Genomic DNA, 25703 nt, shown 5'->3' with positions numbered 1-25703 from the left:
GTTTTTCCACATTAAGGATAGTATTTACTCTCTACTTTGATTTATAAAGAAAATTTAATACCATTCTTTTACAATGTGTTAATATTATTAATATAACTTCAGGAGAACTGACTTTGTCATAATTATGACTTAGATTTTAAGGCTTGAAATCAAGTGGTTTAAATTTAATTCTATATGAAGAAGTAATTTAAGTCATTATTTTATTTTTCTCTGAATAACTATTAGAATTAAAGATAAATTGGCTGTTCCCTTTGTGTCTGAAGCCCGCCATTTTTTCAAACTTTTTGTAGGCTTTCTGTCCTGGATCTGGAGCCCAGGTTTCTGTGCAATGCAGAATCTGAAAACAAACCACAGGGAGAATGCCAAGAACCCTGAGAGCCAGGAAATGGTACTGTTAACATTCAGGGATATAGCCATTGATTTTACTCAAGAAGAGTGGGAATGCCTTCAGCCTGCTCAGAAAAACTTATATAAAGATGTGATGTTAGAGAACTATAGAAACTTTGCCTTCCTTGCCCTGACTCCTCAAGATACCCAAGAATATTCACCAGAAAAGGGCATAAAGCATATATTTCACAAAGTGATAAGTGGAAAATATACAAGTTGTAATATTGACTATTTACAACAAAATAAAATATGGAAAACTATAAGTGAGAGTGAACAACAGAAGTCATATAAAAATTCAGACCGTGTTTACCACCAGAGAATTTATACTGGTGAGAAGCCCTACAAATGTAAAGAATGTGGAAAAGCTTACAGTCGAAAAGAAGGCCTTACTTACCACAGCAGAACTCATACTGGAGAGAAGCCCTACAAATGTAAAGAATGTGGCAAAGCTTACAGTCGAAAAGAAAGCCTTACTTACCACAGCAGAACTCACACAGGAGAGAAGCCCTACAAATGTAAAGAATGTGGAAAAGCTTTCATTCGAAAAGAAAACCTTACTTACCACAGCAGAAATCACATGAGAGAGAAGCCCTACGAATGTAAAGAATGTGGAAAAGCTTTCAGTCAAAAAGAAGGCCTTACTTGCCACAGCAGAACTCATACTGGAGAGAAGCCCTACAAATGTAAAGAATGTGGAAAAGCTTTCAGTCGAAAAGAAGGCCTTACTTGCCACAGCATAAATCATACTGGAGAGAAGCCCTACAAATGTAAAGAATGTGGCAAAGCTTTCAGTCGAAAATCAAACCTTACTCGCCACAGCAGAACTCACGCTGGAGAGAAGCCCTACAAATGTAAAGAATGTGGCAAAGCTTTCAGTCAAAAATCAAACCTTACTCACCACAACAGAACACACACTGGAGAGAAGCCCTACAAATGTAATGAATGTGGCAAAGCTTTTAGTCAAAAACTAGACCTTTTTAGGCACAGCAGAATGCACACTGGAGAGAAGCCCTACAAATGTAAAGAATGTGGCAAAGCTTTTAGTCAAAAATCATGCCTTATGTGCCACAGCAGAATGCACACTGGAGAGAAGCCCTACAATTGTAAAGAATGTGGCAAAGCTTTCTATCAAAAATCACACCTTATTCGCCACAGCAGAACTCACACTGGAGAGAAGCCCTACAAATGTAACGAATGTGGCAAAGCTTTTAGTCGAAAACTATACCTTATTAGGCACAGCAGAAGGCACACTGGCGAGAAGTCCTAGAAATGGAAAGAATGTGACAAAACATACAGTCAAAACTCATACCTTATTTGCCAAAGCAGAACTCACACTGGAGAGAAGCCCTACAAATGTAAAGAATGTGGCAAAGCTTTCAGTCAAAAATAGACCTTATTCACCACAGCAGAACTCACACTAGAGAGAAGCACTACAAATGTAAAGATGGTGGCAAAGCTTTCAGTCAAAAAATAGATGTTATTTTCCATAGCAGAATTCACACTGCAGAGAAGCCCTACAATTGTAAAGAATGTGGCAAAGCTTTCAGTTGAAAAATCACACCTTGTTTGCCACAGAGAACTCACACTGGAGAGAAGCCTCACAAATGCAAAGTATGTGACGAAGTTTCTACTCAAATAATCAACCCTTATTGCCAAACAGAATTCACATTGGAGAAAAGCCCTACAAATGTAAGGAATGTGGCAAAGCTTTTAGCCATTAAACAGGCCTTATTCACCACAGCAGAACTCACACTGGAGAATAGCCCTACAAATGTGAATAAGTGGAAAAACTTTTAATAAACAATAAAACTTTATTCACCACAGAAGAAGACACCCTGGTGAATGTGAAATGTAGATAAAGTGATAATACTTTTAAAGAAAAACTAAACCTCATTAACAGAATTTATACAGAAAAGAACCCCTAAAATGAAAACAATGTAGCAAAGCTTTTAATAAGAAATCAATTCTTTTTCACCACTAAGATATTTATTCTGGAAAGAAGACATAAATGTAGAGAATGTAGAAACATTTTAAATTATATATCATACATTACTAGACATCAGAGAAAACACACTGGAGAGAAGCTTTACAAATGAGACCATTGTATCATTCCTCTAAGAAAGAGTCAACATTTAATCCTCACCACAGTCACCATAGAAGAGACAAAGTTTTGAAATGTGAAAATTGACAATGTGACAATGCCTCCAAAATTTATTCACCAATACTCAGCACCTGTGGATACATACTGGTTAGAGAGAATAAAAATGGAAAAAAAAAAAAAGCATTTCTTAACCACAAACTTTCTTAAACACTACTGATTTTTGGAGAATTCATTGTACCCAGAAACCCTAAATAGTTAAATAATATTTTGAAAACTTATTCAAATTTTAAATTCATTGAAAACTCATACCAGTAGTGAATATTGAACAGATTTTGTCCAAAATGTATGCCTTATATAAAAATGAAATATTTATAATAAATACTTTGTCAAATGTGAAAAAAAATAAATAAATTGAAGTACAGATGGGAAGATAAGTTTAGTGCTATTCTCTTTCTTTACTTTCTTAAAATCATAGAATTTTTGGCCTAGAATTATGCTGTTAATAAAAAATCATTGCCAAAATTTATGCATAATAATGGTTCTCCTTAAAAAAACATGTGAAGTTAGAGTTTATGCTATTTGAATCTTAGAAATTCATAACTTATAACATGACATGAATTTTTTCATTAAAAATGTTTTCTCTCAATTTTGTTATCCAGATTAGTAGGATTTCTTCTCAGTAAAATAATAACAACTTCAATAAAAATGATGGCTTTAACAAAAGTCGATAAGAAAGAAATTTTGTCATTTATATTCAAAAATTACTAACTTCCTATGTTCATATTCAGGTAAAGCATTTTGTTAACTAGCAGAATCCAAAAACTGAGAGTTGAGGAAGTTTTAATAGAATATGTTTTAAGAGGAAAAAATGTCAAGGATGAGGATATAAATATCTACCTACAATATATTGATAGTATATATCTATAGAATATTTAAAGTACAGATGTAATATGCATAATATGTAAATATATGCTTATGTATATGTGTATATATATTTTATACATATATATGTATACATATTTAAATCAAGGCACTGACAGCAATCACACAAAATTGAAAACATCTCATAAACTTATAAGAAATCTTGTAATAACTGTTCCCTTTAACAAATGTATAATGGTTAATGGCTGGGGATGTAACTTAGTGGCAGAGTGCTTACTAGCATGTATGAAGCCCTGGGTTCGATCCACAGTACCATTATCAAAAAAGTGAAATCTTGTGGGCTGGGCATGTTAACTTTGTGGTTTTGCAGTTGTTCAGCATGTGTGAGGCCCTGGATTTAATCCCCAATACTCACAAAATACATCAAATGTATAATGGTTAAAGCCAGAGACTATGGGGATCACTCCTTGATCTTTGTTGTTACATAGAGGCTCTTCCTACCACTGGTAGGGTTAATACTTGGCATGTATAAAACTTTGCTAAAGAAACTTTGTGAGAGTTCTTTGTCCTAATTATTTCTTGTCTTCTGTAATTTACAGAAATTATTTTTGGATTATAAAATGTTTTAAACATGGAAAGATAATATTTTTATAAATTAATTATAATACAGTCATTCAAATATATATATATATATATATATATATATATATATATATATATATATATATATAAAATTTCCTAGCAAATGACAGGCTAATAGAGATTTATGATGGAGATTATAGTGTTAAGGTATAATCACAATTTTCATGCAATGATATTTTAAGCAATTTTTAGAGATATCTTTAACTCTTAAAAACAAAAAAAATACTGAAAAATCTTGTTTCAGCATTTTGAAATATCTGATGACATGAAGGTTTACATGGTAACACAAATCTAACAAAAATGTTAAAATACTGACATGAAATACAAATCAACCTTTTCTCCCTAACTTCTCTAGGAGCATAGTTTTTGCTTTTTCATGGCACTTGATTCTGTGGGTTCTCTGCATGTATAAGGGTAGAAGAGAACCGAATAAAGAAAGCTATAGTCACTTGAGCTCCTACTAAATTATATAAGATATAACATTATTTTTTTCTCCTCAGTAAATTAGTAATAGCTACCATAGTTTAAGCATACTAAAAAGGCTGAATTATGATATCTATGACCAACTTAAGGATATTCATTCTCAGAATATTTGTGTAATAAATATGATTTTTGGTAAATGTACTATTATTTTCTAAAATCATGAATACATAAAATACCATTCCATGATACACATACACACAAAAAAATTAAAATTAATAGCAATTGTTCTTCAGAATATTTGGGAAAAATTATTCAGTGTTGGCTCCTAAAATACTCATAAATTATAAACAGTAAATGTTTATTTGTCAAGTGTGACCATTTGAAAAAAAATTCTTATAAATATAATTAACTTCTTAATTATAATCTCATAAACTTTCTAGTGGGCTATTTGAATAAATACCAAATTTCATGTGCTAAACTATTTAAAACACACATAAATAATCATCTAGTCTTTTATGAAACAAAGTAATGATTATTGTGCTTTGACTTCATGCAGTTTATCCAAAGGCCATATGTCCTTATGTTGAAATTGTATTTTTCTTATAATTATGTACAAAATGTATTCTGTGTAAAACATGCAAATATAAAATTATAAATATACTTAGACAAACAGCAATAGAAGTTTTAACATAATTTTATATATAATCTCTGAACATTTGTTAGCTAATCTAGACATCATGGTCTCAAGTCCCTTCCATATTCTTTAATGTTATTGAGGGCTCTGGAGAAATGTTCATACAATTTTTGATACTATATTTGAAATTAAAACTGAAAATAATTTTATTCATTAATAATCTCCAAATAACAATAACCAATACATGTTAATATAAGTAAAATACTTGCAGAAAACAGGTATTATTATGAAAAGTTTTACCAATAAAATTGTATTTTTATGAAAACCTATTTATACAAACATAAATTTCAAACTATTCATTGAGAAGTGTGCCCTTTTTTTGGTTTGCTAATTTTTTAGATTGCTAATTCAAATACCTCTTAATATTTGCTTAATATATGAAACATCTGTTGCAATATTCTGTTCTGAATGAACTTCAGAAGGAAAGTCTTGCCTCACATTGTTATGTAGTTGGAAAAATACGTAGCTTTCAGATAATCATTGATATTCTTTGATATTATAGAGAAATTGACAAACGATAATTATTAAAGATTGTTTTCAGTATTTTAAAATAAATCATGTCATTAAGCCTGTTGTAATCAGTTTCATTTAAATCCATTGTTTAATCTCTCTTTCTAATTAGAATTTTTTTGAACATATATTATTTTGTTATTTCAGTCAATGGTAATTTAGAAAACATCAGTTTTTGGAGTTATGTAGAACTTCTAAAGGTTGACAGATTTTATTATGTAATATCAAATAATCACATGGTAACACCACCAAAAATCTCTTTTTAAAAAGACTTTAAATGCTAGGAGACTATTAGTATCCTGGTGGAGATAAATGCTTTCAAAATTTGAGGTTTTGCTAGAAAGTTTGAATTTTATCATTGTCAAAAAATGCTATCGGTTGTTTTCCTTAAAGGGAATGGCTTGGTTGGTTCAGGATGCATCTCATTCACACAAGGGCTTTTCTTAAGTATCAATTCATCTTGATACACAGTGGGAATGTTTTATGCATACTTCCCATTTATCATTAAAATTGATTGTAATCAGTAATTGAGTTTTTTTTCCTAGGTATCAGGGATTGAACTCAGGGGCAGTCAACTACTGAGCCACATCCCCAGCCCTACTTTTTGTATTTTATTTAGAGACAGAGTCTCTCCAAGTTGCTTAGTGCCTTGCTTTTACTGAGATTGTCTTTGAACTCATGATCTTACTATCTCAGCCTCCAAAGCTTCTGGGCAGTAATTGAGATTTCATGAAATTAATGACTTTTACTGCATCATTCTTAGGAGATACCCCCCACTGCCACAAACACAGAAAACTCATAAAGGTGAAAAATATCATGGCCAGAGTTTGATGCCTCTGGCATGATTCATAGGTGGGTAATGACACCAATGCTTCTGCATTTTCAGTGCAAATGCCAACCCAACCAAAAGATAAATATAGTCTTACTGTCATTATGAAGATAGCTTTGACCTCTTAGATTCCCAAAAGTGTCTTAGGCTAGGAGTTTCCATAGAAACTTCTTCAAGTAGTAAGTAGGATTATCATTAATAGTCTAATGAACTGTGGTTGATTTTGTAGAAGATTGCTAATTCAATGAAAAAAGAGAGAATACATACTTTGACTACTTTTATTATGGATGCTGTCTTTTGCCCTTACTGATCCACTCTCATCTCTCCGTTCAGTGTCTCTAGAAGGTGATCTTCATGGACTCTGTCACTGAGCTCCTTGATCACTGGCTATCAGAGGATTTGACTAGTAGAATAACAGGCAGGAGATCAGAGGGCAAAGGAAAAATGTGTCAAGAGCATTTATTCTTAATTCCTTTCCTGCCAGGCAACTGATTTGACTACCACTTTATTTCTCTCTCAGGGGCCAAATGCCCTATCATGGCTATTAATCAGAGTTAAGAAAAATAATATCATTACTACTTTCTGATGTTTCTAATTATTTTTATTTACTTTCTCCATATATCATAAGATTTGTGGAATTCATTTATGTGTGAATAATGACAACTGTGTTTACAAAAGTTAATTAAATTGGTTGAGATCTCAAAACTATCATATGGTGGAATTGTGTCTTCTCTTCTTCACTGATCATTGGATTTAGAGCCCACACTAAATCCAATATGATCTCATCTCAAAATCCTTAATTACATCTAAAAAAGTCCATACTTACAGATTTATGTAGGCATCTTTTGGAGGCCACTATTTAACTTTTTGTAATGGCTCCAAAATCACAGAATGATCAACTTCATTCGTTCACTAGTCCCTGTCTCCTTACCTGGGTCAGCCCCAGCCAAGCTGCCAGTCTCCTGCTTCTGGAACATATTATGGAAGTTTGCACCTCTGGAGCTTTGCCTTGGTGCTTGCCTCTGCCTAGAATGCTCCGCTGACAGCCTGGACTTCACTTCTCCACTTTCTTCTAGTGTTTGCTCCAACCTCACTACCCCCAACCAACTTGTTTCGAATTGCAACCGTGCTGAAACTACATCCTCTACTCCAGCATTGTCAATTCCTCTTAATGGGATGTATGCTACCTTTTTATCTTCCATATCATTGTGCAACTTCTAAAATACAATAAATTAGAGTTTCTATTTACTGTATGCAATCTCCCACAAAAATGTGGACTATAGACAGAGATTCTGGTCTGGAGTGTTCAGATGCATTCTGCCAGAACAATTTTGTTCAAAGCAAAGATTGTATAATATGCTAGCTCTTTCATGAAAATATATAATGAAAATATATGTGACCTCTACTCTCGAAGTAAAATCTCTCTCTCTCAATCTGATTTTTAAAAAAACACCAAAATTTGCCTATACTAATTCAGAAATAATTTATTAAAACTATGAAGGCATCTTGTAAACTTGTAAAAATTATTTTGAATTAACATGTAGAATTTGGAGGTTTAATGTGAAATTACATCCAAATTGAGAAAATCAGTAAATGAAAGTGTGGATGCTTGCCATTTCCTGATCCACTTCCTCTGTGGGAGCTACTAGAATTTTCTTAAAACACATGACCCATTCATGAATTTCCAAATGAATCAGTTATTGTGGAACAAATAATTTGTCACTGAATTTCAAATCCGAACAATTGGCTCTGTTTTAAACTATTTCCTATATTTCAAAGTAAACTTTCAGAGATTGGGTGAATCAAATTTTAAATAAAAACTCTAGTACTGTAATGGTTTTAAGAAATTGTTAATGCAATTATGTTGCATATTGCAGTATTCCTTAAATATAGAGTGTTGAGAGCCACAGCCAAAGGGGCCCCAGCAAACTTCCAGCTGCCGGCTGATGATTGGCTCACAGTGGCCCCAGCAACATCTAGCTGATTGGCTCCTCTGCAGTGATGTTCATTGGGCTGTTTCCCTGCCCTTCAGACTATGGAACTGCTCATTGGGGGACTTCTTTGGCTCCGCCCACGCGACCCAGCCAATTGGCCTCAAGAGTGAGAGGATGGTGGGAGGTGGAGAGGTTGGTGTGGGAGAGAGGCTTGTGGAAGCCGGTGGTGGCAGTTGGGCTCTGAGGGTTTCTTTTCCTGAGGAGCTGTTTTGCTTGGCGTTTGTAGTTCTAAAAATAAAGTTAGTTTCTTTTGACAAGTGGCTCCTGAATTGTGCCCAGCCAGACTGCGGCATTTGGTGGCTCTCACGGGGAGCAACTGAGGGTAAGTAAACTGCTCGCCCCTGAGGGCAGGGCGAGAGGATGGGTAGCCATTCTAAGATTCCTCTTTTGTTTTGCTTCATTTTTGTTTTAAGTTGCCTGTCCCTGGAGATGAATGAGACGGAAGAAAAACCACTCACATCTGAGGAAAAACTATTTGCGTCTGAGGAACAGACAGGGAGAAAGGACGGATGCACATGTCAGGAGGATAGAAAGGCTATAATGATTTTGTGTTGTTCCAACTTTATTTCATTCTGTCTTGGTTTGGTTTGGTGTTATCTTGCTGGGTTGTATTATAGTAGAAATACGGGATCAGCAATTAGTAAAAAACAAACCGAAAGAGTGTTAAGTAAATTGTTAGAGCAAGGAGGCTTCCCAATAAAATCAAGAGCAGTCAGGGCATACGTTGATATAATACAAAAATATAGTCCATGGCTTTTTAAGGAGGAGTTGTTAGATATATCACAATGGAACCATCATGGTGAGGATTTAAAAAGAATAGAAAAGAACAACCCAGGGACTCTGCCAGTTGGCACATTGCCATTGTGGACGAACGTATCTAGTTTGCTTAGTCCAAAGCATTCAGATCAGACAAAGGTAGAGGAAGGAGAAGACATATTGATTCAAGTAAAAGAGGTCTCTCAAGTTAGTCAGAATGAGGAAAAGATTCAAGTACAAGAGAAGGTCTTTCAAGCTAGTGAGACAGAGGAAGGAAGTTTAGAGCAGAAAAAGCCATCAGGGGAAAAGTTACAACAGGAGACTGCTAATAACACCTTTCTATCAGAGAGCGAAAGTCTCCAACCAACAGCACCACCTCTACAGGAGACTGCTACTAACAGCATTCTATCACCAGAGGGCATAAGTGTCCAATCAACAGCACCACCTCCATATGCTAAGAGACTCCCAACCCCCGCAGTTGATAGTTGGGATCCTGAGACAGGATCTCAAGTATGCCCTGTATTTGAGGTAGGAGGGCAGCGAATTTACCAGGGTTTAAATTTCAAATCAGTGAAGGAGCTAAAAGAGGCTGTAACAACCTATGGTCCTCAAGCACCCTTCACTGTAAGCTTGGTCGAATCCATTACCAACTTAAACATGACACCAGCAGATTGGGTGTGTTAACTGGAGGACAATACCTGTTATGGAAGGTTGCCAATGAGGAAGTTTGCAAGGAGACGGCTAGGCGAAATGCAGCAGCTGGTTATCCTTAGAGAAATCTAGATATGTTGTTAGGAAAGGGACCTTATGAAGATCGGCAGCAACAACTTGCATATGATCCTGGCGTATACTCACAAATTGCTGTAGATGCAGTTAAGGCATGGAAGACTTTACGAGGACATGGAGGTTTACAAGGTCAATTATCTAAGATAATACAAGGAACTAATGAACCTTATGCTGAATTTGTAGATAGGCTTATTCAAACAGCTACCAGAGTTTTTGGGAATACAGAACAAGCAATGCCATTAATAAAACAACTGGCTTATGACCAAGCAAATAGTTGGTGCAGAGATATCATTAGACCATGGAAACAGGAAGATTTAAACACATATATTAAATTATGCAGAGACATTAATGAACAAGAGCAAGTCATGGCAGCTGCAGTAAAACAGGCTTTAGATGCCAGAGACATTAATGAACAAGGGCAAATTGTGGCAGCTGCAGTAAAACAGGCTTTAGATTCCAGGCCAAGAACATGCTACAATTGTGAACAAACAGGACATTTTAAAAGGAATTGCCCCATAGGAGGAGGGTTTAACAAAACTAGGTATCAAAGGAGTAGAATACCGGGTATTTGCCCACGATGCCGTAGAGGGAGACATTGGGCTAATGAATGCCGTTCTCAAACCACCATAGAGGGTACTCCATTATATTGGGCTAATGAATGCCATTCTCAAACCACCATAGAGGGTACTCCATTATCAAAAATGAACAAGGACAAGGTGTTTATCCACAATATCGTGGACAAAGGCATCGGGCTCCATTGCCAAAAAATGGACAGGGGGCCCCAATGCTCCGGGGCCCCAAACCACAAATATACGGAGCACTGGAGGAACCCAGCAACCCCAGCAACCCCATCACGGTAGTGCCCAGGGCATCAGATCCCTCATCAGACAAACCAGAGGGAGCGCAGGGTTGGACATCTGCGCCTCCACCAAATCAGTACTAACTCCAGAGATGGGAGTTCAAATCATTCCCACAGGGGTGAAAGGACCTCTTCCCAAAGGAACAGTAGGCTTATTATTGGGACGCAGTTCTTCTACTCTAAAAGGACTTTTGATAAGTCCTGGGGTATTTGATCCCGATTATGAAGGTGAAATAAAAATTATAGCCAGTTCTCCAAAGGGTATATCAGTAATTTCACCAGGAGATAGAATAGCACAGTTACTAATAATACCAAGCCTACATGATAAATTTTCCAGTCATGCTGTAGAAAGAGGTTCCAAGGGATTAGGCTCCACAGGTGTAGATTGGGCTATGCTTTCTTTAAATTTAGATTCTCGCCCCATGCTAAAACTAAATATTCAAGGACATGAATTTAATGGGCTACTGGATACAGGTGCAGACCTCAGCATTATCTCTCGTCAAGAATGGCCAAAACATTGGCCATTACAACAAGCCACTCAAACGCTTCGAGGCCTAGGAGTGGCGAATAATCCCGATAAAAGTGCAATGGTATTAGATTGGAAGGATCCTGAAGGATGTGAAGTACAGCCATATGTATTGGATCATCTTCCTGTAAATTTATGGGGACGAGATGTCTTAGATCAATTAGGTTTGACATTAACAAATAATATCAATCAAAATGCACCCACTATTATGGCTAGACAAGGTTTTAGGAAAGGAAAAAGATTAGAAAAACAAGAACAAGGTATAGCAGCACCAATACAAATAAATCAAGGAACAGACAGACATGGGTTGGATTTTCAGAAAGGGCCACTGAGACAATAAAAATTACCTGGAAATCAGAAAGACCAGTATGGGTTCCTCAGTGGCCCTTGACTAAAGAAAAGATACAAGTAGCCCATGATCTGGTCAAACAACAATTAGTGGAAGGACATATACAACCTTCTGTTTCTCCCCATAATACTCCCATTTTTGTCATCAAAAAGAAATCTGGTAAATGGAGATTATTGCAAGATTTAAGAGACATTAATAATGGAATGGTCATTATGGGACCTGCTCAATCGGGGATTCCTCAGTTGTCTGCTTTGCCAAAAACTTGGTATGTTTTAGTTATAGATATTAAAGATTATTTTTTTTCAATTCCAATTCATCCTGAGGATAGTCCACGTTTTGCATTTACTATCCCTGCACTAAATCATGAAGGTCCTGATCAGAGATATGAATGGAAAGTACTCCCTCAAGGGATGGCTAACAGCCCAACTATGTGTCAAATTTATGTTAACAAACTAATCCAGCCACTTAGAAATCAAAATCCTGAGCTACAAATATTTCACTATATGGATGACATATTATTAGCACACAAAGCTAAAAACACATTGCTAGAATGTTATGCCACACTTACAAACTTATTAAAAAATTATAATCTAGAGATAGCAATAGATAAAGTACAATTAAATTTTCCAATTAATTATTTGGAAGTTCTATTATCCTCAACCATGGTCCGTCCACCAAAAATTCAAATACGAGTAGATCAACTCAAATCACTTAATGACTTTCAAAAGTTATTAGGAGACATAAATTGGATAAGGCCTTATCTAGGTATTCCAACAGGAGAATTGGGACCTTTATTTGATATCCTAAAAGGTCCATCAGATCCAAATTCACCACGAATGTTGACGCCTGAAGCAAGAAAGGCATTAAAAATCATTGAAACATATATGGAAAATATGCATTTGGATAGAATTGATATAAGTTTGCCTTTATTATTTATTGTACTATCAACAAAAAATATTCCTACAGGAGTATTTTGGCAAGAAGGTCCATTATTATGGATACATTTATCTTATTCTCCTAACACTATTCTTACTAGGTATCCTGAGGCTGTAGGACAATTAATACTCAAAGGAATAAAAACAGCAAAGGCAGTGTTTGGAATCTCTCCCAATAAAATTATTACTCCATATGCTATGAATCAAATTGATGAGTTAGCTAATGAGTTAAATACTTGGGCAATAATCATGTGCAAATCTAATGTTTCATTTGATAACCACTTACCATCTAATCCTTTATTGTCTTTTTGGTCATCGCATCCTGTAATTTTTCCAAAAATGACAAGAAAAACACCTATCATGAATGCTCCAAATATATTCACTGATGGGTCAAATAATGGTACAGCAGCAATAGTTACACCTGATCGAACTTTTACATTTTTAGTACCCAAACAATCAGCTCAAAAGGTAGAGCTTAATGCAGTATTACAAACTTTTGTGATGTTTAAAGATTCTGTATTTAATTTATTTTCTCATAGTCAGTATATAGTTAATGCTATAGTATCCCTTGAAGATGCTGGTAGGATTTCACCTTCTTCTACTGTTTTCTCTTTGTTTTCCACTATACAAAGTTTAATCTGGGACAGAAAAGATCCATTCTTTATAGGACATATCAGGGCACATACAGGATTGCCTGGAGCCCTTAGTTTGGGCAATGATTTAGCAGATAAAACTACACATGACATACATATTTTCTCTATACTAGAAGAAGCTATAAATTTTCATAAAAGGTTCCATGTCAATGCTAATACTTTACAAAAGCGTTTTAAAATAACTAAGGGACAAGCTAGACAAATAATAAAACAATGTCAAAATTGTGTGACCTTTTTACCACAAGTTAATCTTGGAGTCAATCCTAGAGGACTGATACCTAACCATATTTGGCAGATGGACGTCACACACTTGCCAGAATTTGGAAAATTAAAATATTTGCATGTTACAGTTGATACTTCTTCTGTATTTTTGATGGGCTCCCTTCATGCCGGAGAAAAAACTAAAGATGTTATAGCTCATTGCTTACAAAATTTTGCCACTGTGTGCATTCCAAAACAGTTAAAAACAGATAATGCCCCTGGTTATACGTCTACTTCTTTTAAACAATTTTGCTCATCATTTGGCATTACTCATATAACAGGAATCCCATACAATCCACAGGGACAAGGCATAGTTGAAAGAGCTCATCAAACTATTAAAATGTACTTATTAAAGCAAAAAGACGGAATTGGGAAGGGGTATATATTCCCCAAAGATAAACTTAAAATAACCCTTTTTACTCTAAACTTTTTAAATTTGGATTCATCAGGACTTAGTGCTGCAGAAAGGCATATGTGTCCAAAAAATGTTCATAAGCCCAAGGTACTTTGGAAAGATATTCTAACAGGACAATGGAAAGGTCCTGACCCAGTAATTGTCTGGAGTCGGGGGTCTGTTTGTGTGTTTCCACAGGAAGAACAGCAGCCGATTTGGATTCCAGAGAGATTAACCAAGGTCCTGACCCAGTGATTGTCTGGAGTCGGGGGCCTGTTTGTATGTTTCCACAGGAAGAACAGCATCCGATTTGGATTCCGGAGAGATTAACTAAAATCCTGACACAGTGATTGTCTGGAGTCGGGGGTCTGTTTGTGTGTTTCCACAGGGAGAACAGCAGCCAATTTGGATTCTAGAGAGATTAACTAAAGCGAATTCTACAGACCAAAAAGAAGATGATTTGGCTCAAATCAATAACAGCTGATATCCAAAACTCCAATTTGGCTATCCTTACATCTGCGACAGAACCAGGATGCTTTTTTCAATATCTGTTTTATTATTGCCCTTTCCCATATCATGAAGTTCTATTTTGTTTTTTGAGCTCATACAGACCTAGGTTAATGTTTTGCTGATCAGTTCTATTTTTTTTTTACTATAGAGTTTTTAAACATTGCAATGGAGATTTCACCTGTAAAAAGTTATAAGGCCTTTACTATTATGTTATGTGTTGTATGTATTATATTATGTGTGCACACTTGTGTTTTGTGTTATATGTTTGAATGTACATATGTCCATATATCATATATGATGAGCGCTCATGAAAAAATGGATCCAAAAAAAAAATTTTTTTTTATTCACGTGATTTAAATGGTTTAATTTAAATTGGGTAAATAACTGTTAAGAATTGTTTTAATATGTAAACAAAAAGGAAGGTTAACAGATCTGTTTGTTTACTTTCACCTATCCTTTTCATTATATTTAATAATTCTTTTCAAGATAATGTAAATTGTTAAGAAAATTGTTTTCTTTTAGTGCCTTCTGGAATGTTACACAATGTTTTCTTTAGCTATTATCGCCAGAATTTCTATCTTCATCCCAGTGCCAGTGAAGATAATGTAAATTGTTAAGAAAATTGTTTTCTTTTAGTGCCTTCTGGAATGTTACACAATTTTTTCTTTAGCCATTATTGCCAGAATTCCTATCTTCATCCCTGTGCCGGTGAAGACAAAGATAAAACTAATCTACAGTTTCTGCAATAGCCATCACTGAACCGCTTACAGAACTTGCCTAAACTATGTGTCACTTGTATGCATTATGAACTCACTTGTATGCATTGTGAACTATCTGTTGGTGCAGCGACTTGTGGTACTGTTGGGGTATTTTTGCTGATGATGTCATCGGTGGTACAATTTTCCCAAAAGGAGCCATCAGTTGGCTTGGTATGTCTTCCTCCCTTCTGCTTGTCATGATCGTTCAGCTAAAATTTGGGGGCCAACAGAGGTGAGGCAAAGAACCTTACCCCCCCGGTGGTACCTCTCCACAGGTGTGGCTGTATACTGGACCGGTAGTCAATGACGGGTAAGATCCAATTACAATGGTACCAACCTAAGACAGGAGGCTGACGCCCTGAGGTCAGCTCATCCGAAGACGGGTAAGGACCATATGTAGTATTGGACAACCTAAGGCAGGCACGGTCCCTAAGCCACATGCTTGTTGTTTAAACAGAGAGGGGGAGATGTTGAGAGCCACAGCCAAAGGGGCCCCAGCAAACTTCCAGCTGCCGGCTGATGATTGGCTCACAGTGGCCCCAGCAACATCTAGCTGATTGGCTCCTCTGCGGTGATGTTCATTGGGCTGTTTCCCTGCCCTTCAGACTGCCAGCTGATGATTGGCTCACAGCGGCCCCAGCAACATCTAGCTGATTGGCTCCTCTTCGGTGATGTTCATTGGGCTGTTTCCCTGCCCTTCAGACTATGGAACTGCTCATTGGGGGACTTCTTTGGCTCCGCCCACACGACCCAGCCAATTGGCCTCAAGAGCGAGAGGATGGTGGGAGGTAGAGAGGTTGGTGTGGGAGAGAGGCTTGTGGAAGCCGGTGGTGGCAGTTGGGCTCTGAGGGTTTCTTTTCCTGAGGAGCTGTTTTGCTTGGCGTTTGTAGTTCTAAAAATAAAGTTAGTTTCTTTTTTTTTAATATTTATTTATTTTTTTTAGTTATTGGCGGACACAACATCTTTGTTTGTATGTGGTGCTGAGGATCGAACCCGGGCCGCACGCATGCCAGGTGAGCACGCTACCGCTTGAGCCACATCCCCAGCCCCATAAAGTTAGTTTCTTTTGACAAGTGGCTCCTGAATTGTGCCCAGCCAGACTGCGGCAATAGAGTATGATAGACATATTGCACAGTTATGTACAAAGATACAAATACTTCAAATTTGAGCTTCTTTATATGACTGAAGGGAAAACATGATTGTAAAAGTAACATTGTAAATCAATCAAACCCATACACCCTCTCTAAAACTCAAATGAAAAATATGTAGTAGAATATTACATGATGAATAATGAAGGAAAATAGACATATTTATATGGTTTTACTACATATTTATGTTTTTATTATACCAACATATATTAACTTTACATAATACATACCTTCACATATGTAGTGCATAAACAAACTAGATAATCATATACATAAATAAGCATGTGTGTGTTCATGCACACATATGTATGCATATAATTTCCTTTAAAATTGAATTACTATCATCTAGCCAGGTTAAACCTTCTTTGCATTTGTCTTTTAGTCTAGTCCTTGTGATATCTACTTCTTAAAAGATAGACTAAAATATATAGAAAATATGGTATGACATGAAATGCACATGCATACACAGGTGAAACTTAGAAAAAAATAGATCAAAGTAACTACCTTTGTAATGGAGTTGGGAAGATGGAGTTCTTTTGTTAGGACTTTCAATTTCTGATTAGCATACAGTTGCAGTATTTAACTTTTATGGAGTGCTATTGTTATTCACTTCTTTAAAAATTTTGCAAATATTATCTCTTAATCTATAATGTTTGCATATTTTAAAGATCTTTTCTTACAAAGAGAAAAACTAACATCTCAGATTATACAGACTGTTCATGATCTGATCATTAGTGTCTTCTTGTCCTTTAATTTTTACTCTCATCTCTCCTTATACACCAGAACATTTTTTGTGACCATTATAATGAACTTCAGTGTTTCCATCTGTTTGTCTTTTTTAAAAATTCCCTACTGACTAGATTTTCTAGGAACAAATACATTGACATACTGTCTTAGATCTCTCACAATTTTCTTGTCCCACCTAGCCTTGCATTAATCTTTTAATGAAACACTAAATCATACTACTCTTATACCTTATATACCTTATCATACCTTATCACTAACTCTATAATTATTTTAATTATGCATTTAATACACTTTAATGATTCATGAGGTATTTGAATGTGTCAGTACCTAGTAAGAAGAGAAGGAGGGAGGCAGAAAAGATAGAATAAAGGAAGAATGTAATAAGAGATGGAGGCTGGTAAAAAAGGAAGAAAGGAAGGGAGAAATAAAAGGAGGGATGGAAGACATGATGAAGGAAGGAAGAAAGGAAGAAGGAAATGAAGGGCAAAAGGAAGTGTAAAAGAAGCAAATGAAATATTAATTATAATCTTATGTTTATTGAAACCATTATTTTTAATTAACACCACATTTCAAAAATGTATAGGATGGGGCTGGGCATAGTGGCACATGCCTGAAACCCCAGGGGCTTGGCAGGCCGAAACAGGAGAATCTGAGTTCAAACCAGCCTCAGCAAAATAGAGGTGCTAAGCAACTCAGTGAAATCTGTCTCTAAATAAAATACAAAATAGGGCTGGGATGTGACCAGTGTTCAAATGCCCAGAGTTCAATCCCTGGTACCAATAAATATGGGAAGCATAGTGACAAATTCCAGAGCACAGGCTACTTCTAGGAAAGAGTTAAAGTATGGACATTGATGTTTTAAAAATTATTTAGGGAAAGTTATTGTTAACTAGAAAAGATCTGGGACAACCAAAGCAGGCTCTCTGTATAGATTTCATGTAGGATGCTGCTGAAATCTAAGCCAGCTCATAGAAATCTCCTCAGTCTATTTCCTCAGCAAATCAAGTCTATTTTCACTTTCTTGAACCAAATTTTCAAACCAGGAAATGTTTATGGTATATAAAGAATTAGCTCAGTAACCATCTGAGTTTTCTTCTGTTTCCAATGACAAATTCTCACTTTCTTTTGCACCCTTGAGTGACTGAAGCATCTGTGACACATTGAAAAAATCAATGTTTATATTAAATAGTCTGAATTGTAAAAAAAAAAAAAAAAAAAAAAAAAATTCTCAAAAAAGAGAACACATGTCCTAGCCAAGTTTTACCTTTTATTTCTCGAAGTGAATACATATATGTATGTGTGTGTGTATATGTATATATATATATATACATATATATACACATATATGTGTGTGTGTATATATATATATATATATATATATGGAATACATAAAAATTATATATATATATATATATGCAATATATGTATAATCAGTACCAAATAGAATAACATTCCAGTATTTGTGGATAAAACATAAGTTTCCTGTGACTTTTCCAATATTTTGTTTTATTTCCTCATGAGAGACTTAAGATAAGTTTGTGTTTTCTCATTTTTATATTTTGAATTAACATTATTAAAAATCAGGTGGGTCTTAAACTTCTACAGTTAAACATGTATCAATGAAATTTGAGTACCAAAATTTATTTTTCAAGTAATATTTGTTGCATATTTTTGACACGTTGTCAGTATCAAAATAATTTATTCTACTAAAACATGACTAATAAATTCTTTATTTAAAAAGTTTGGCTTGCATACTTCCTACCAACCTTTTAAAAAGTGTTTTCATTGTAAAATTCCAAAACAAAATGAATTTATTTATCTCTAAACAAACATTTTCCTTTTGGATTTTTAAGTTAACACTTTTTACTGACTGTGAATATATATACCAAGCCCTATTCTAGGATCCTGGGAAACATGAATGAACAATGTAACAACAATCCTTATCCCCAGGTGTCTTACTGTTTTGTGTTGCTATATTAAAATGAAGGAGGCTAGATACTTTATAAAGAGAGAATTTGCCTTGATGATTCTGATTGCTGGAAAGTTCCCAAAACATGGCACTTGTGCCTGTTGAGACCTTACCTGCATCACAACATGGTAGAGAAACCAAATGTGCAAGATAGCCAAGCAAGAGAGAGAGTGGAGAAAGCTGACCTTGCTGTTTAAACAATCATTCTTGAGGAAACTAATGCAGTTCCAGGAGATTTGACCCACCCCTCTGATAGGGCTTTTATCTCTTTGAAAAATATTGCCCCTGTGACCTGATGGCCTCCCACTAGGACACACCTTTTAGAGATCCACCAATACTGTTATACTGGAGAACATTCACTGCACATGGAGCTTTGGGTGACAAACCATTTCCAAACTATAACATCAGGGCTTATGTTTACATCCTAATTTCTGGTAGTTTTTTGTGGTATTTTGAAAACAAGTAGAACAAATTAATTATCCTAATTAACCCAACTACGTATTTCTTTGGGTATTCCACCATAGGTTTATTGTGTCTTTGCCTGATATCATTCAGGTGACTTGGGTATTTAGAACATGTCCAGAAATTTTAAACATGGACACTTAAATAAGGATATTTTAGAATTGGCACTGAAGGTTCAAAGTTTTATTTGCTCTGGAATATCAAGACCAGGTATATGTGCATGGATTGACTCAGTGAATAAATCATGCATTCTAGAAAAAGTGACTCTTCTGACGTTGAGTTCTAATAAAATTCTAGAAAATGTTATAAATCATCTTGTACTATTCTATTTATTGATGAAGATATGAGAACAAAGAGTAAACAATGTTACTTAAAAAGAACCTATGAAGGGCTGGGATTGTGGCTCAGCGGTAGAGCGCTCGCCTAGCATGGGCAGGACTCGGGTTCAATCCTCAGCACCACATAAAAATAAAGGCATTGTGTTGTGTCCATCTACACCTAAAAAAAAATAATTTTTTTAAAAAGAACCTATGAAGCAATGGTAACTTTAAATAATGTCACAGGAAAGGAAGTGTGAGAAAAGAGGTGCTCCTAGTATTTTAGGGTTTGATACAATTCACATAAAAGAATATGAGACTTCTCACATGGAGCTGTTCTGACTAATTATCTCATTTGTTTTGTTAAGATACGACTGGGAGAAGAATAAGGAAGAAGATCACATATCAGATTAAGTTAGAATAAAGTCATTTCATTAATTTTAGGATACTTCTGTTCCAAAGAATTTCCAAAATTGAAATAGCATAATCTTTATAAGAGACATTATAAAGTAGAAAAATTATCAAGAACAACTCTAAGCCATTTCATTAACTTCAGAACTGTCCACAGATACAAAGCAACTAATTCTTGGGCTGGGGATGTGGCTCAAGCGGTAGTGCGCTCGCCTGGTATGTGTGCGGCCCGGGTTCGATCCTCAGCACCACATACCAACAAAAGATGTTGTGTCTGCCAAGAACTAAAAGATAAATATTTAAAAAAAATTCTCTCTCTCTCTCTCCTCTCTCACTCTCTCCTTTAAAAAAAAATTTTAAAAAAAACAAAGCAACTAATTCTTTATTGAAGTATAGTTAGAGTAAAAGGCTCAAAGTATTTTAACAAAAGAAGAGTAAAAATACATATTATGTGGGAAAGGGATGATACTGTACAAGGATCTCACACAAAAATACTTTTAACACAACCCTTGGGAAAAGGTGTGCACTTTTTTGTTTGGTGTGCCAATCAAATGTGTGTTTTATAAGTCTTCTGCTAGGTGGGTACTGACCTCTCTTGTGTTGGGCTACCAGGTTGGTGGAGGTCAGAACTTCATTTGGGTCTTTCAGGCAATAGAATAAATTAAAGAAGATAAAAAAATACATTGAAGAAAATTTCACAGCTCTTGAAGAATATAAATACAGAATGCAAAGATGAAATAAAATAAAGCCCAGATAAAGAAAAAAACTACATATTTAACACTAAAAGCTGAGCCAATGAAAGTTGAAATGTAAATGAAAATATTATTGTAAATGGCAATTGGGTCATTATGAAGAAATAGTGAGAGCTCTAAGACTATTTTTGTTGCATCTGTTTAATATAAAATATGGTTTTACCTTTCTTTTCAGTCATCTTTGGTAAAATTATAAAAATATAAACAGTAAGAAAATTGATAAAATGGGAGAGTCAAATTAGTGGATTTCCAGGGTGAAAAGGATGATAAAATACTAAAAGTTCAGGATCAAAAGACATTTCATACCATCTAACAGGCAATAAAGAGAATACAATTAACACAGTCCTTATAGTGAATATACTGGACAGGACTGTAATAGCAAATGAAGAAAATATACTTCCAAAAAAATCACACTTGGTGCTCAACTCATTGAATTGTGAAGCAGAAAATAAAACTATATTTTTGTAACAATGTTGGGGGTGAAAAAGCTCCATGATCTTCATCACTGTGGAAACAAGTGCTAATCATAAAGGTTGGACTTTCAAGTCAGTAATTTAATATTTGATGTTCTGTATTCCAATAAATTTAAAATAGTATCTATTAAGTGAGCTTAAAGTGGAAACTTAACCAAAATGGAAATGAGGCACACATTATTCAAAAACAAATTTGTCTTAAATTTTTGCAAATGGGTGGGGATAATACAGAAATTGAGTAATTGGAAGTTTTTTTTTTTTTTCCTCAAACACTGCAGCTACCATTAAATTAAGAAATCAGGGCTGGGGATGTGGCTCAAGTGGTAGCGCCCTCGCCTGGCATGCGTGCAGCCCGGGTTAGATCCTCAGCACCACATACAAACGAAGATGCTGTGTCCGCCGAAAACTAAAAAATAAATATTAAAAATTTCTCTCTCTCTCTCTCTCTCTCTCTCTCTCTCTCTCTCTTTAAAAGAAAAAAAATCACTAAATATGCAATTCTGCAGCAGTTAACCAAGGTAGGAAATCAATGATTGAAAATGTATTTTTAGGCTGACTAGTTGTACAAAAGAGCTAAGCCTCATAGCAAAAGTGCAATGAGACAAAAAACTTGTAACATGACAAAAATTGAAATATAAAATTGACAAATAGGTAAATAGAAAATTGTATCATCAACTCTAAATGAGGAAAGATTTACTAGATATTATTTCTTCAATTCTTTAGCAGTTAAAGCAGTAACAATAAGAAAATTATTCATAAAATTTACATTTTTCCATCTATTGAGACATTTTTCTCATCTAAGAACTCAAATATGGGTTTTGCCATTTTAGATCACTTGCTCAATCTTCTCTTTAAAACTCTGATTTGACTTTTATAAATTTTAGGTCATCTGTTTTATTTGTGAGTCCAGCAATATATTGAGGGTTTTTGTTACATGATCCCCAAACTTTAATACAGTCTTATAAGGGCTGTCTCTGGGCTCCTTAGGCTACCTTGTGGTTGAAACTTAATATGCTGATACATATTTAGTGTTAACATATAGGTGACATATTGCCATGGGATTGAACCAAAAGTTAACATTAAAAGTGCTAGTACTTAACATAAAGATAAAAAAGACTTCATTGCAAATGATGCCAGAGATAGGAACTTCTGACCCAATGACAATAGAAATGAAACTAAGCCAAAGAGTACGATCATTCAGGCAAAACATTAATTGGGAGGGGGTATACTTCTAGGAGAGCGAGAGCCAGAACGAGAAAGAGAGAGAGAGATGGGGCTGGGCATGTGGCTCAAGCGGTAGCTTGCTTGCCTGGCATCTGTGCGACCTGGGTTCGATCCTCAGCACCACATACAAACAAAGATGTTGTGTCCACCAAAAACTAAATAAATTTTAAAAATTCTCATAACTAGAAAATAAATATTAAAAATTCTCTCTCACTCTCTCTTTATAAAGAAAAAGAAAAAAAATAAAGAGAATCTAGAGAACAAAGGAAGACACTGCCTTTTATTGTGATATTGGGCTAGGGTCTGATTGAACAAAATCGCAGTTCTGGTTTTAACAGGTGGCTGCAGCATTGCCCTGATCACTTAAAAAGGAAATCTCCATTTTTATCCCAGGATGTTTATCTGTCAGACCTGTGATCCCAAAAGGGGCACTTTGGTTCACATGAAGTGATTACTCCTCCTTGGAGTGGGAGAGCTCATCAGGGGCATCTGCCTAGAAGACTACTGTTCCTTGAAGGTGTATCACAATGACTGAGGACTTCTACGCACTAGTCCAGGGGGTCTGTCCTTGAAAATCTTGAAAATATCATAGTTACTCTTACCTTGGTGTCCTCAGTCTTGAAGGTAGAAGCAATCAATTAGATAAATTTAGAGTTAAAAACCTTGCAGTGCCAGTTTTTAGATGAACACTCATTGATTAACATACTTGTGGACAGAATTGAGCAAAAACTCGACCCAAAGTTTAAAGTAAAGGGAACAGATGCATGATGAAGACATAAATGCCAAGTCTTCATAATTTTTACTTATCCATAGAGCATCAGCAGGCCCAAATGCTTTTCAGCAAAAGCAATGTCCTTAAGTCTCTGTTATAATAGGGAAGTCAGGCTCGCTTTGTGTTTGTGATACTCTCCATGGGTAGTGGGTCAAGATTAATCCACAAGTCAGTGGATTGTCTCTAGCCTTGGAACAGTTGCATCTTTTATTGTGGTAATAAACAGATGGTTCTCCAGCCAGGTAGAATCATCTGCAGGCTTGTGAAAAACACAGAGTTCTGGGCCCTCCTTCCAAGATATCTCCTTCAGGAGCTCTCTAGAGGATTCTTATCATTTGCACTTCTCAAAAATTCCCAGGTGATGCTGATATTGAAGTAAAGCTGCTGGTTAGGAGACCAAGAACCTCTGAATCCTATCCAAAGGAGTAACTTTTAATTGTTCATATTTTGTTTCCTAGATATTCATGTCCTGGATGTTTCCCCAGAAGCTTCCCTACACCCAAATTCTGCATAATTGTACCTTAAAATTTTTTTCATTTGTTGCTTTGATTTTTCTAGCCATGGTCTCATGTTCAATTTCTATGACTCAAACAGGGATTGCTCTCCCTAAATGAAGCTACCAATGTCATTTTCTTAAGTTTCATGTGTGATTACACAGTATCCAGGCACTGATGCAATCACACTGTGCCTAAGTTCTTGCTGGCAGTATTTATAGAACTATTCTAATTGTAACTTTGATCAAACTAATCATCTTGGTCTTTCTGGACAGAGGATAGAAGAGAGAGAGAAAAAAAACACTGTCAAAATGGAGATCAATTCATTATCCTAATGAAATCATGGTTATTTTGACCAAATTCATCATCAGGTTGACTAAGATTTTTATTATAATGCAAATTTCCCTTGAACAATCTAAAAAAAATTACTAAGAAACTGTCCTCTACCAGGTAGTAAAACTGAAGACTAAAATGTAAAATATTATTCTCATCTAAACCATGTAAATTATTCACCTATAAGTATTTAAAAGTATTTGTTTAAGATTCACTCTGTGCCAAAAACTCTTGGAGGTGATGTGGATGCTAAGTCTGCATCTGTGGAGTTCATATTCTTATGGGGGAACACATGATAAACAGGAAAGCAGAGGAGCAAACCAAGTAACTTTGTAGTACTTGGGTCCTCTGAAGGAAGTAAAGCAGGAAGACACAATACGGTGTCAGTGTGTGGAGCTCATTTAGGTAGAATGATCTGTGCAGATCTCTTGGAGGAAGTGGCATTTTGATTGAGACGTCATCAATGAGAAGCAGTCATCCATCTCTATCTCAGTGCTAAAGGCCAGATTAAGATTTGCAGGATGGTAGGAGAGAAGCTTTCAGGAAGAGGAAATAGGCAGCTGTAGATGTTCTGAACTGTAAATGCTTGGGAACCTGTTGAATACAGAAGGGAGATTGATTTTATTCTGAACACACTGGAAAATCTTGGGGAGGTGACATGATCTGCTTTAATGCTTTTTATTTGTTCTTTTTAATTAGACATGACAGTAGAATGTATTTTGGCAGACAATACAGAGAATATAATTTATTCTATTTAGGATCCCACTATTGGGGTTATACATAATATGGAGTTACTCTTGTCATGTATACAAATACAAGGCTAGGAAAGTTATGATGGATTAATTCTACTGTCTTCTCTATTTCTTTTCCCACTACTCTTCCCTTCCTTTCCCTTTGTCTTAATCCATAGATTTCTATTATTCTCTTCCTTAACCTCCCTTGTTTTGGATTAGCATCCAAAAGTTAGTCAATTCAGTCTTTGGTTTTATAGGGATTGGCTTATTCCACTTACAATGATATTATATACATATATATATATATATATATATATATATATATATATAATATTTTCTTTATCCATTCATCCACTAAAGTATACCTAGGTTGTTTCCATACTTTGGCAATTATGAATTGAGCTGCTATAAACATTGATGTGGCTCTGTCACTGTGGTATGCTGTTTTTAAGTCCTTTGGGTATAGATCATGCGGTGGGATAACTGGATCAAATGGTGGTTCCAATCCAAGTTTTCTAAGGAATCTCCATACTGCTTTCCAGAATAGTTGTACCAGTTTTCAGTCCTACCAACAATGTATGAGAGTACCTTTCTCCCCACATCCTCACCAACATTTAT

General features: G+C 35.4%; 1 protein-coding gene across 1 annotated transcript in view; it reads left to right on the top strand.

Annotated features, from left to right (window-relative positions):
• Window positions 1-25703, top strand: part of LOC144250418 (uncharacterized) — an 88891-nt gene that overhangs the window by 17719 nt on the left and 45469 nt on the right. The window contains exons 2-3 of the mRNA XM_077793232.1: window positions 291-1598; window positions 9717-9728. Coding sequence (XP_077649358.1) covers window positions 329-1598; window positions 9717-9728 — 1282 coding nt within the window. The 5' untranslated portion in view covers window positions 291-328. The remainder of the gene's footprint in view (window positions 1-290; window positions 1599-9716; window positions 9729-25703) is intronic.

This window comes from Urocitellus parryii, chromosome 15 (genome assembly GCF_045843805.1).
Source record: "Urocitellus parryii isolate mUroPar1 chromosome 15, mUroPar1.hap1, whole genome shotgun sequence".
In the NCBI taxonomy this organism is placed as follows: Eukaryota; Metazoa; Chordata; class Mammalia; order Rodentia; family Sciuridae; genus Urocitellus; species Urocitellus parryii.
This window is presented reverse-complemented; position numbering and strand designations above follow the sequence as displayed.